This window comes from Choloepus didactylus, chromosome 10, assembly GCF_015220235.1.
Source record: "Choloepus didactylus isolate mChoDid1 chromosome 10, mChoDid1.pri, whole genome shotgun sequence".
Taxonomy (NCBI): domain Eukaryota; kingdom Metazoa; phylum Chordata; class Mammalia; order Pilosa; family Megalonychidae; genus Choloepus; species Choloepus didactylus.
In genome coordinates, this window is record NC_051316.1 from 89,191,351 (window position 1) to 89,204,871 (window position 13,521).

The following is a 13,521-nucleotide window of genomic DNA, read 5'->3' on the forward strand; positions in this document are numbered from 1 at the left end:
GAGCTGAGGAGACGGGACTGTGCTGCCATGCTGGAATGGATACCCAGTGGCTGGCAGTATCTTTTAGCTTCTGGTTTCTGGGTCCTGGCTTGGGCAGGATTCCTGTTGGCCAATCTGGGAGCTGTCGAGCCACCGTGGACCACTCACTGTCCTCACTGCCTCTATCAATCAGAAACCCTTCCGGGGAACACAGAGGGCCAAAACTTTCAAGAGAAGCCTTTGTTCCCTGTTTAGTTATGGAGTGACAGTACTCATGAGTGAAGTCCTCTTCTCTCAGGACTAAATAGAAGTTAGTGCTTGTGCTAGACAGTGAGTAATGTCAGGGTTAGCCCATCCTGAAACCTACCTTGAGATCCTTAACTCCTTGCCATGCTGCAGCCTTATAAAATTGGGTACTGGGAGTCAGTGAATATTAATGGTGCTTTTATACAGAATGTGACTTTATAAAATAATGAAACATAAGAAAAGCGATTTTCTTAAACCTTCCCTTAGATACGTTTATGTGCACCAACACAAGAACCCCATAGTTCATCTGGTCCTCACAGACTTGGGGATGGGTAGCTGTTCTTTGGCCATAAGGTATAAGAGGGTCGTTCTTGTCACCACTAAAGTAAGTCTCATCATTGCTTGCTGCTCCAAGACCAGCAGGGTCTGTCTCAATAAAAAGTGTTCTTACCAGCCAGTACTGCTGAAAGCAAGCAGGCCAACGACATTAGTAATAGCCCTATTATGTGTGTCCGTCATTGCCGGCTTATCTCAGACCTCTGATTTCCCTAAGCTTTTTGCGCTCCATGTGGCCTCTGTGGTAGCTACGGCCACAGTAACAGAAGCAAGAGGGTCAGGGAAGTGAGCTGCTGCAGGCACTTGGACGTCACACGCAGACTTCCTAGAGGGGCTACTTAGCCGGACGCCTGAAGTGCTCCAGAGCTATAGGCTGGCCTTCCATTTGCTTTCTCTCTAAAAGAAAACACCTTTCTACTTTACTTTTCTCTCTATGCTCAAACTTCATCTGAGACTAATGGATCAAAACAGTAGAAAACAAGACTGGTTCCCAGTGGAGAGCTGGCAGCTCCGAGTCCACAGTGCCCCGCCCAGGTCTGTGGCTGGTCTCAGCCTATTGTCAGCAGAACTTTTGCTCCCACATTGTCTATTACAAAGATTTAACCAGGTATCTTGAAATAATTTCAGGCATGTGAAAGTGAGTAGGAGGGGGGAACAAATGGAAGGTGAAATTGAAGTCAGAAGAACTTTTTTTCCATTCAGTTTGCTTAATTCATATTTAATATTGGAGTACAACTTTACCATTTCAGATCTGTACTTCAGACAACAATATGGTCATTTGAAATACTGTGTTTAAAGGAATTTGGGCATTTTATCATTAAATATTTACCTAATTGAGTGTATTTAAAAAAAAAGCCCAGGACCAGATGCTTCAGTGATGAATCCTACCAAACATTAAAGAATTAATGCCACTCATTCTCAAACGGTTTCAAAAAAAAATAAAAGAGGAAGGAGTACTTCATAAGTCGTTCCTACGAGGCCAGAATTACTCTGATGCCAAAGCCAGACAAAACATCACAAGAAAAAACTTCAGACCAGTATCCCTTATGAATATCGATGTAAAAATGTTCACCAAACTACTGGCAAACAGAATCTAGCACCATATGAAAAGGGTTATACACCATAACCCATCAATGTAATACATCGTATTCATAGAATGAAAGGGGGAAAAACTGCATGATCATCTCGGTAAATTCAGAAAAAGTATTTGACAGAATCCAGCACTCTTCCATGATGAAAACATTCAAAAAACTAGGAATAGAAGGGAACTTCCTTAACCTAATAGAAGGCATCCATGAAAAACCTGCAGCTAACATCATACCTAATGGTAAAACTAAAAGTTTTCCCCATAAAATCGGGACCAAGACAAAGACATGCACTCTCTCTACTTCTATTCAGCCTTGTACTAGAAGTTCTAACTAGGGCAATAAGGCAAGAAAATGAAATAAAGCCATCCAAAATGGAAAGGAAGGAGTACAATGATCTCTCTTTGTGGATTACATGATCTTAACTGAAGAAAATTTTAAAGTATCCACAAAAAAAAAAAGCCATTAGTGGTGATAAACGAATTCAGCAAAGTTGCAGGATACAAGAGCAATATACAAAATACACAAAATCAGTGGATTTTTATATGCTAGTAATGAACAATCCAAAAAGAAAATTAAGAAAATTCCATTTGCAATAGCATCAAAAACAATAAAGTACTTAGAAATAAATTTAACCAAAGAAGGTAAGAGTTGTACGCTGAAACCCAGAAAACATTATTGAAAGAAATTAAAGAAGATCTAAATAAATGGAAAGAGATAGCACATACATGGATTGGAAGACTTAATATTATAGGTAGCAGTACTCCCAAAATTGATCTACAGATTCAGTGCATTCTCTTATCAAAATTCCAGCAGTCTGTTTTAAAGAAATGTTAACAAGCTGATCCTAATATTTGCATGAAAATGGAAAGGACTCTGAATTGCCAAAACAATCTTTAAAAAGAAAAAGTTGGAAGACTCATATTGCCTAATTTTAAAACTCAAAATGCAACTACAGTAATCGAGACAGTGTAGCACTGGCATAACCAGTGGAATATAATTAAAAGTCTAGAAATAAACCATTTGATCAGTTGATTTTCAACAAGGGTGCCAAGACCATTTGAAGAGGAAAGCATAGTCTTTTCAACAGATGGTGCTGGGTCAACTGGATATCCCAATGCCAAAGAATGAATTTGGACTCCTATCTCAAAGCATATACAAAAATTTAAACTGAAAAATGAGTTGAAGACCTGAATATAAGACTGCTAAAAGTATAAAACTCTCAGAAGCAAACATAGGGGTAAAACCTCTGTGATTTTGGATTAAGCAGTGGTTTCTTAGCTATGATACCAAAACACAAGCAACCAAAGAAAATAGATAAATTGAACTTCTTCAAAATAAAAAACCTTTGTACGTCAAAGGGCATGGTCAAGAAAGTGAAAAGACAACCCACAGAATGGGAGATAATAATTTTAAATCATATCTGGCAAGGGTCTTTTATCCAGACTATAAAAGAACTTTCACAGCTCAACAGTAAAAAGTCAGCTATCAGGGAAATGAAAATCAAAACCACAGTGAGATACCACTTCACACCCATTAGGATGGCTATTACCAAAAAAACAAACAAAAAAAAAGAAAACAAAAACACACAAAAAAAAACAAAATATCAAGTGTCAGCAAGGATGTAGTGAAATCAGAACTCTTGCACGTTGCTGATGGGAATGTAAAATGGTGCACCCACCATAGAAAATAGTTTGGTGATTTCTCAAAAACTTAAATGTAGAGTTACCGTATGACCCAGCAGTTCACTCCTAGGTATATACCCAAAGAGAAATGAGAACATATGCCACCTAAAACTTGTACATGAACGTTCATAGCAGCTTTGTTCATAATAGCCCCAAAGTGGAAACAACCCAATGTCATTAACCAATGAATGGATAAGTAAAATGTGGTGTATTCTTACGATGGAATATTGTTCAGCCACAAAAAGGAATGAATTACCGTTACATGAAATAATGTGAATGAACCTTGAAAACATGCTAAATGAAGGAAGCCAGGTACAAGAGACCACATGTTATTTGATTCCGTTTATATGAAATGTCCAGAATAGGCAATAACACAGAGATAGAAAGTAGATTAGTGGTTGTTAGAAGATGGGGAAAGGAGGAAATTGGGACTGACTGCATATAGGTATGAGTTTCTTTTTTGGGGTGATGGAAATGTTCTGGTATTAGATAATGATGATGGTTACACAACATAGTGAATATATTAAAAACCTCTGAATTACTCACAGCTAACATTGTACTCAATGGTGGAAGACTGACAGTTTTCTCTTTAAGGTTGGGAACAAGATAAGGATGCCCAGTATCACCCCTCTTATTCAACATCGTGCTGGAAGTCCTAGCTGTAGCAATTAGGCAAGAAAAAGAAAAAAAGGCATCCGAAGGAAAAGAGGAAGTAAAACATTCACTGTTTGCAGATGACATGATCCTATGTTTAGGAAGTCCCCAAAAATCTACAACAAAGCTACTAGAGCTAATAAATGAGTTTAGTAAAGTGGCGGAATACAAGCTCAACATGCAAAAAACAGTAGAGTTTCTATACACTAATAATGAACACTCTCAGGAGGAAATCAAAAAAATTCCATGTATGGTAGCAACTAAAAGAAACAAATATCTAGGAATAAATCTAACCAAGGATGTAAAGGACCTATATTCAGAAAACTACAAAACATTGCTAAAAGAAATCAAAGAAGACCTAAATAAATGGAAGGACATCCTGTGTTCATGGATTGGAAGATTAAATATAGTTAAGGTGCCTGTGCTACCCAAATTGATTTACAGATTCAACTCAATCCCAATCAAAATTCCAACAGCCTGCTTTGAAGAAACGGAAGAGCCAATCATCAAATTTATTTGGAAGGGGAGGGATTGAATGGCCAAAAACATCTTGAAAAAGAACGAAGTTGGAGCACTCACATTATCTGACTTTAAAGCTTATTACAAAGCTACAGCGGTCAAACAGCATGATACTAGCATAAAGATAGATGTATTGATCTATGGAATCAAGTTGAAAGTTCAGAAATAAGCCCATGCATTTAGGATCAATTGATTCAACAAGGCAGCCAAGTCCACTCCACTGGGACAGAACAGTCTCTTTAACAAATGGTACTGGGAGAACTAGATATCCATATCCAAAAGAATGAAAGAGGACCCCTATCTCACACCTTATACAAAAATTAACTCAAAATGGATCAAAGACCTATCTATATGAAAGAGGACCATAAAACTCCTAGAAGAAAATGTAGGGAAGCATCTTCAAGGTCTTGTGGTAGGCAGAGGTTTCCTAGACATGACACCCAAAGGACAAGCAACAAAAGGAGAGATAGATAAATGGGAACTCCTTGAAATTAAAAACTTCTGTGCATCAAAGGACTTCGTTAAAAAGGTGAGAAGGCAGACTTCCCATTGGAAGAAAATATTTGGAAATACATACCTGATAAGGGTTTAGTATCCAGAATATATGAGGAAATTTACAACGATAAAAGGACAGACAACCCAACTGAAAAATGAGCAAAAGACTTGAATAGGTGTTTTTCCAAAGAGGAAATTCAAATGGATAAAAAGCACATGAAAAGATGCTCAACATCACTAGCTATCAGCAAAATTCAAATCAAAACCACAAGGAGATACCATTTCACACTTACTAGAAAGACTATTATAAAAAAAAAACAGAAAACTACAAGTGTTAGGATGTGGAGAAATAGGAACACTATTCACTGCTGGTGGGAATGTAGAATGGTGCAGCTGCTTTGGAAGGCAGTTTGGTGGTTCCTCAGGAAGCTAAGTATAGAACTACCATATGATCTGGGAATCCTGTTACTAGGTATATACTCAGAAGAACTGAAAGCAATAGACATTTGCACACCATTGTTCATAGTAGAATTATTCCCAGTTGCTAAAGGTTGGAAACAACCTAAGTGTCCATCACCCAATGAATGGATAAACAAAATATGGTGTATGCATATCATGGACTATTATTACTCAGCAATAAGAAGGAATGAAGTCCTGAAGCATGCACCATTGTGGATGAACCTGTAGGACATTATGTTGAATGAAATAAGCAAATGGGCAAATATTGTTTGATCTCACTAATATGAGCTAATTATAATAAGTAAATTTATATAGGGTTAAAAATCCAGAATATAGGTTATCAGGAAATAGAATGAGGGTAGAAAATGGGGAGCTGATGCTTAATGTGTGCAGAATTTTTGACTAGGTTGAATTTAAATGTTTGGAAACGGATAGAGGTGATGGTAGCCCATTATGGGGAGTGTAGTTGACAGCACTGAAATGAGTGTGTTCGTGGTTGAAAAGGGAAGTTTAGGATCGACATGTCACTAGAAGGAAAGCTAGAGGATAGAACATGGGACTGTATAACACAATGAACGCTGTGGTGGACAGTGACAGTGATTAATATTAAAAATATAAAAATGTTCTTTCATGAACTAGAACAAATGAGTATTAGGGTGGTATATGGGAAAAAATACACCAAAAGCAAACAATAGATTATAGTTAACCGTAATTTTTTTAATGCAGTTTTATTTATTGCAAATCATCTAAAATATAGAGTCACTGGCTCACAGTATCATCAAATAGTTGTGCATACAATCCCATGATCAGTTAACAGTAATATTTTAATATTCTCTCAACAGTAACAAATGTACCACACCAATGCTAAGGGTCAGTAATAGTGGAGGATAAGGGGTATGGGATGTTTTTGTTTTTTGTTCTGTTTTGTTTTGTTTTGTGTTGGAGCAATGAAAATGTTCTAAAATTGATTGTGGTGATCAATGCACAACTATGTGATGATACTGTGAACCATTGATTGTATGCTTTGGATGGATTATATGACATGAATATATCTCAAAACTGCTTAAAGAATCCACTGACTTGTACACTTTAAAATGGTGTTTAAGTGAATTATATCAATTTTTTAAAAAGTTTCTAGGAAATACTACTGTTCAAATGTCTGTAATTATTATCTTATTTTTTCTAATAGTCTTTTCTTTTTTGTAAATAGACCAGCAGAAGTGGATACTGTGGATGCATTCCAGGGTCGTCAGAAGGATTGTGTTATTGTTACATGTGTCAGAGCAAATGCCATGCAAGGCTCAATTGGGTGAGTAACTGATATTACTTCTTTATTTGTTTGAAATCCAGAATTAGATCCATTGTCTATCACTGTTAGGGAACACCATAACTTGCTTTATTAATATTTGTTTATAAAAATGTGTGTAATATCATGTAGGGTTTTTTTCTTAAGTCGTGAAGTAGATTCTTCTCTTGTTACCTTATATATTTAATTTAACTCGTTTCTCAGAGTATATCTGTTTTTTTATTTAATAAGAGTGAAATAAGTAATTGGATCAAGTACATTTTGCAAGGGCATGTTACTCTCACATGGTATGTATCATTCAGTGGTTTTTCCTCTTCTCTCTGTATTTTTTCTGCTTTGGCTAAGTTTGCTACCCTTAACTACTGTCAGTTTACTTACTGAAAAGGCTAAGGACATGTTATATGAGAGACATCAGAAAAACCCCCTGAGTCTCAGGGCCCAAGACTCATATGATTATTTTTTCCTTCTCATGAGAAGATAGAATTTGTAGGTTGTAAATTTTTTTAATTGTTCTTTTAAAAAATAATTTTTTACCCCTTCTGAGAGATAGACTGGATATACAAAAGGAGGCCAATTATATCAAGACCATTTTTTAAATAGTCCATTGTTTCCCAGCTAATTTGAAATTTTACCTTAATCATGTAAGAGTTCTATTTCTGAGCGCTTTTCAGATCTATCGATATATTTGTCTGATCTGATTGTGTATTTCTGCACTAGTTCCAGAGTTTTTTTTCTCCTTAAAACAACAGTAGTAATTTATTATCTCACAGTTTCTGTGGGTCAGGAATTTGGGGGTAGCTTTGCTGAGTGGTTCTGGCTCAAAAAAATTTCATGAGGTTGCAACCAAAATGTTTGCAGTGGTTTGAAGACTTCAGTGGGATGCAGGACTGCAATGGTTTGAAGACTTCAGTGGGATGGAAGATCCCCTTCCAAGTTGGCTGACTCATGACTGGCAATTTGATTCTGTCTATTGGGAGGAGGCCTGAGTTCCTCCCCACGTGGACCTCTCCATAGAGCTTCTTGGGTGTCATCATAACATGGTAGCTGGCTTCCTACAGATAGGTGATCCAGGAGAGAGCAAGCAAGAAGCCAACCAGTGAATACTGTCACTTCTTCAGTATTCTGTTGGTCACATAGGCTAGCCATGATTTACTGTGGATAGGTGGTACATAGGGTATGAATACCAGGAGATGAGGATCGTTGGGGCCTTCTTGGTGGCTGGTTAACACAACTCTCTATCTTCTTGCTCATACAAGGAACCTGGGAGTCATCACTGACACCCCCTCCCCCACTTCACCACCATCAATACCAAGTCCAGTCTACCTCATCTATCCCTTAACTCTTTCTAGTTACTAGTCTAATTCAAGCTATCATTATCTCTTCTCTATTCTACTGTAACAGTGTCTAAACTGTTCTCTGTTACTACTACCACTCTTGTGCTACTTGAACTCATTTTCCACACAGACAGCAGTGATTGTTTAAGAATGCAAATAGGCCCCAATAACTATCTGTCTCTTTGAAGTTTGCTTCCTCTAGGTATCTTATATAAGCAAAATCATACAGTATTTGTCTTTTGATGTCTGGTTTATTTCACTCAACATGAAGTCTTCAAGGTTCATCCATGTTGTAGCATACGTCACAACTTGATTCCTTTTTACAACTGAATAATATTCCATTGTATGGACGTACCACATTCTGTTTATTCTGATTATGGACACTTGGGTTGCTTCTATCTTTTGGCTATTGTGAATAATGCTGCTGTAAACACTGGTGTACAATATCTGTTTGAATCCCTGCTTTCAGTTCTTTGGGGTATATACAAATAAGTGGGGTTGCTGGGTTATGTGATAATTCTGTTTTCACCTTTCTGAGGAACTGCTTAACTGATTTCTACACTGGCTGCACTGTTCTACAGTGTACATCAGCAGTATATAAGGGTTCTTATTTCTCCACATCCTCTCCAACATTTACTCTTTTTTGATTTTTTTAATAATAGCTGTCCTAATCGTAAATGTATTTAAATTTAAGAGTAAGTAATTGGTCTAGTACCATGGTTTTAGGTTGTTTTTAAGGCTTAAAAATCGTTTTTAAGGAAATTGTGAGATACGTTAGTTTGAAGGTTGATTGGGGGTTTTGTTTACTGTTTAAATGAAAATTGCTTTTTTGCCAGGTACTGCGTATTGGAAGAAAAAGTGAGAAAGTAGTGACTTTGAAAGAAGTGGAAAGTCATTCTGTACAAAGAAATAATGCTTTTCTTTTCTTTTTTTTTTTTTGCTTAGATTCCTGGCAAGTTTGCAGAGATTGAATGTCACCATTACACGAGCCAAGTATAGCCTCTTCATCCTTGGACATTTGAGGACCTTGATGGTATGTACATTCTTGGGCACAAGAGAACCCAAAAATTCCAGCTATTTTGGATTGAAATATTGTTTTTATTTTCCATCAAAATGGAAATGATTTCTGGATTGCAAAATAATGAGTTTCTTTCTCATAGTTGTTATGTCCTCCAGCATCTTCTTTGGAGCCTTTATACACATAAATCACCCAGCCTTTCTCAGCCCAAAGCCCAAATATCTAAAAGAGGCTCTCAAGATGACTTTCAAAAGTTTTAAAATTATGTTTACATATCATTAACCAGGATTATTAGGAACATATATAAATGCATTCATGTAAAGCACTAGAACAGCCCAAGAGTGTGCTCTGATTTTCTTTTCTTTTTTGGCAATAGCAGTACTACTGTCCCCATTTCACCTTGGCAGTTAGTGCAGTCAGAGGTCCTGGGCCAATATAGGTTCTCCTTTAGAAGAGGTATATGTGTTTACACCATTAGTAAACAAAGAGTACAACTTATTTTAGTGATGTCACAGCTATATATAGCACATATTTGCTGTTTGTCTCATTGGGAGTGAAAACTTTTCAGTATTTCTAATTTTTCTTTTTAACTGAGTTATTGGTCATCTTAAGAGAAGAGTCGACTCAGTAGAATTTTCCCCTTTTTGTTTGTTACCACCAGAGGGCATTCAAATACATGTTCTTTCTCTTACTCTTCTCTTACCCAGATCTGTGGACTTCAACTTTTGTTTGTGTACCCCCAAAAGAATTTTAAAAAGCTATTATACCGTTTTTTGTACCCCATGTTTTTAAGTTGATATCTTGAACTTATCATCGTAAATTTAAATAGTTTCAAAAGATTTTGTTTCTAATGTATTATAAGTGGTGGCATTTAAAAATAAAACTATCACCTTAAATGCATTCAATGGGATAGAAAGATTATAATCTTATTCCTTTCTTTGAAGTTGAATTTCCATTCAAACTTGTTTAGGATAAAATTCAGTGGGATAATATATTTTTTATAGTTAAAAGTCTTTCTATTAATCTTGCTACTATGTTTTACTACCACAAACATTTATATAAAAATTATATATATATAAATTTATATATTATATGTAAATTTTAGAAGTATAAAATTGGTTTTTTATAACTCAAATGAAGCCAAATGAAATGTGCCTAGGACCTCTGTACTGCCCACCCCAAATTTCCTGTGAATCTGTAATTCTGTCAAAATAAAATGTTTTTAAAATTGTTCTTCCTGTAACCATAAGGCTTTTATTTAAAAAATAATTTATGTAAAAAATATTTAAATAGAACTTATTTTTTGAATGATAATACATATATATGATTCAAAGCTTGAAAGATCAAAAGATTATGTACAGTGATAACTTTCCCTTTCCCTTCATCCTCCCCCAGAGACCACCAAAGTTTGTGTGTCCTTCCAGTGATAACTTACATATATAAAACCAATTTGTACCATTTTCTCTTTTTTATACATATCATAGCTTTGTATTCACACAGTTTTACATCTTACTTTTTTTCACTTATCACTCTGTCTTGGAGATTGAATAACTACACAGTGTCCACTGTTTTGATATACCATAATTTATCTGAAACTTTGCAGCCAGATGGCTTTGAGAATTCAGAATTCTAATGTTTTGCTGTTATAAACTGCTGCAGTGACTAATCTTGTACAGGTGCCACTTTTCTTGTATGTGAGAATATCTGTGGGATAAATTTCTAGAGGTGGAATTGCTGGGTCAAAAGGGTTGTGTATTTGTAATTTTGATTATGTTACCAAATTCTCTCCATTGAGTTGTGCCAGTTTACCTTCCAAAAAAGCAGTGAATGAGAGTAACTGTTTCTCCTTGAATTTTAGAAATGTCTTCTCAGTTGAACAGCCTGTTACAGTTATTGTTTGTACACAGTTGACCAAAATAACAATACAAATATATTACAAATTTTAATAATGTTTAAACCTCGAAAAATAAAATGTCATTAGAACTGTATCTCCTAGTGACTCCTTGATTAAAGGAGCCTTCATGATCATCACTATTTTTAATCTTCCCTTTACTTGGCACCCAGGAGTTTTTATATGCCCTGGCACTACACCCTTGAGTGAGATTTGGAATGGTGTTAAGTGTTATGATTGTGGAGGATGGGGTGGAGTTAGAGTCCAAGGGGAGGACATAGGAAGCTGGGGGGTTGGAAATTGATTCCCATCAAACTTAGTTTTGCATTCCCCTAGAAAGTCTATGAACCCCATGGTCACATTTACCTAAATTTGAAGACAACTGATCTCTAGCTGATGGCAGGACATTATCTTCATTCTAGGAAGCCAGTGGAACAAGAAGAGACATATAAAAACTCCCAAATTATCATTAGGGCTTTCCAACTTAACATTTTCTGTCCTTGGAACTCTTTTTTTTTTTTTTTTTTTTTTTTCCTTTTTTTCTTTTTGATTCTATAGCCCAATTTCCCCTATGGAAATGGAATCAATGATTAAAGCACTCGGTGTTTCCACTGAGAAATCTAGACTAACAGCTCCTTTGCAAAATGATTTTTGTGATTTTAGGATTGGATTAAACACAAAGTTTAGGTGCAGTAACTTGGCAAAAATAGCAGCAAGGCCATCTACTTTCTATATGTGTTACAGCCATAGGCTAACAATCTTTAGAGGTCTCCTGAGTGAGGAGATCCCAAGCCACAGAGCTTAGTACTGCTTATGTGAGCCTGTGTGGTATATACCAGTCACTATGCTTAGTATTTTATTTACATGGTTTCCTTTAAGCCTTACAAAAACACTGTGAAATTAGCATTATTACCATAGTTAATCAGATCCAAGAAGCTATGATATGCATTACTATTTTATGTACTACTGTTGAACAATGACACAATGTTTTATTTTCACTTAAAATTTTTGCTTTATATTTCTTGAAAGGACTCTCTTAGACTTATTTAGATGGATTTTTATCACATCACTCTTACGTGTAGATAGAAAAGAAAATGTAAACAAAACGAATTGATTAAAATATTCCTAAAAGTACTTCACATTTGAGATCAAACACTTCTTAATCATTTTCCAATTCATAGTCATCAATGTATTTTTCAAAAAAATTTTTTGTGGTAACATACACAACACAAGATTTTCCATTTTAATATCTGTACAATTCAATATAATATTAGTTACATTCATAATATGGTGCTACCATCACCACCATCCCTTGCTAAATCTTTTTCATCACCCCAAGCAGAAACTCCCCATCCCCTCCCATCACTGTAACCTGTCATCTACTTTGTGTCTTTATGTATGTGCTTATTCTAGATATTTCATATCAATTAAATCATACCATATTTATCTTTTTGTTACTGGCTTATATAACTCAACATGATGTCTTCATCTTTTTGAAGCATGTACCAGCACTTCTTTTTATGACTGAATACTATTCCATTATATGGCTCTACCACATTTGTTTATCCTTTCATCTGTTGATGGACATTTGGGTTGCTTCGACCTTTGGTTATTGTGAATAATGCTGCTGTGAACATTGGTATACAAGTATCTGTTTGATTCCTTGTTTTCAAGTCTTTTGGATATATACCTTTGGAGTGAATTACTGGGTAATAAGATAATTGTGTGTTTAATTTTTGAGGAACTGCTAAATTATTTTCCATAGTCACTGTACCATTTTACATTACCACAAGGGTTTTGATTTCTCCACATCCTTGCCAAACCTTATTTTTTTTTTATTAATAGCTATCCTAGTGGGTAAGAAATGGTATCTCATTGTGATTTCGATTTGCAGTTTCCTAAATGGCTAAGGTGTTGAGCATCTTTTCATACTTATTGACCATTTGTATACCTTTGGAGAAATGTCTATTTAAGTCCTTTGCCTATTTTTTAATTGGGTTGTTGTCTTTTTGTTGTTGGGTTATAGGAGTTCTTTATATATTCTGGATACCTTATCTGATATATTTGCTTGCCTTTTGTGGGTTGTCTTTTCACTTTCTTATTGTCCTTTCGTGCACAAAAGTTTTTCAGTTTTGATGACCGATTTATCCTTTTTTTTTTCTTTTCTTTTCTTGCTCATGGTTTTAGTGTCATTTATAAGAATCCATTGCCAAGTACAAGGTCCTGAAAATTTCACCTATGCTTTCTTCTAAGAGGTGTATGGTTTTAGCTCTTATATTTAGGTTGTTGATACATTTTGAGTTGATTTTTTTGAATATGGTTAAAGGTAGGGATCCACATTCTTCCTTTTGCATGTGGATTTCCAGTTGTCCCAGCACCAGTTGCTGAAATAGACTATTCTTTCCCTGTTGACTTGGTACCCTTGTCAAAAATCAGTTGGCCTTAGATGTGTGGGTTTATTTCAGGACTCTCAATTTCATTCTTTGATCTATTTGTCTTTCCTTATGGCAGTGT

At 35.6% G+C, this 13,521-nt stretch overlaps 1 protein-coding gene across 1 annotated transcript in view; it reads left to right on the forward strand.

Annotated features, from left to right (window-relative positions):
• Nucleotides 1-13,521, forward strand: part of SETX (senataxin) — a 99,882-nt gene that overhangs the window by 81,236 nt on the left and 5,125 nt on the right. The window contains 2 exon segments of the mRNA XM_037850995.1: nt 6,669-6,767; nt 9,044-9,131. Coding sequence (XP_037706923.1) covers nt 6,669-6,767; nt 9,044-9,131 — 187 coding nt within the window.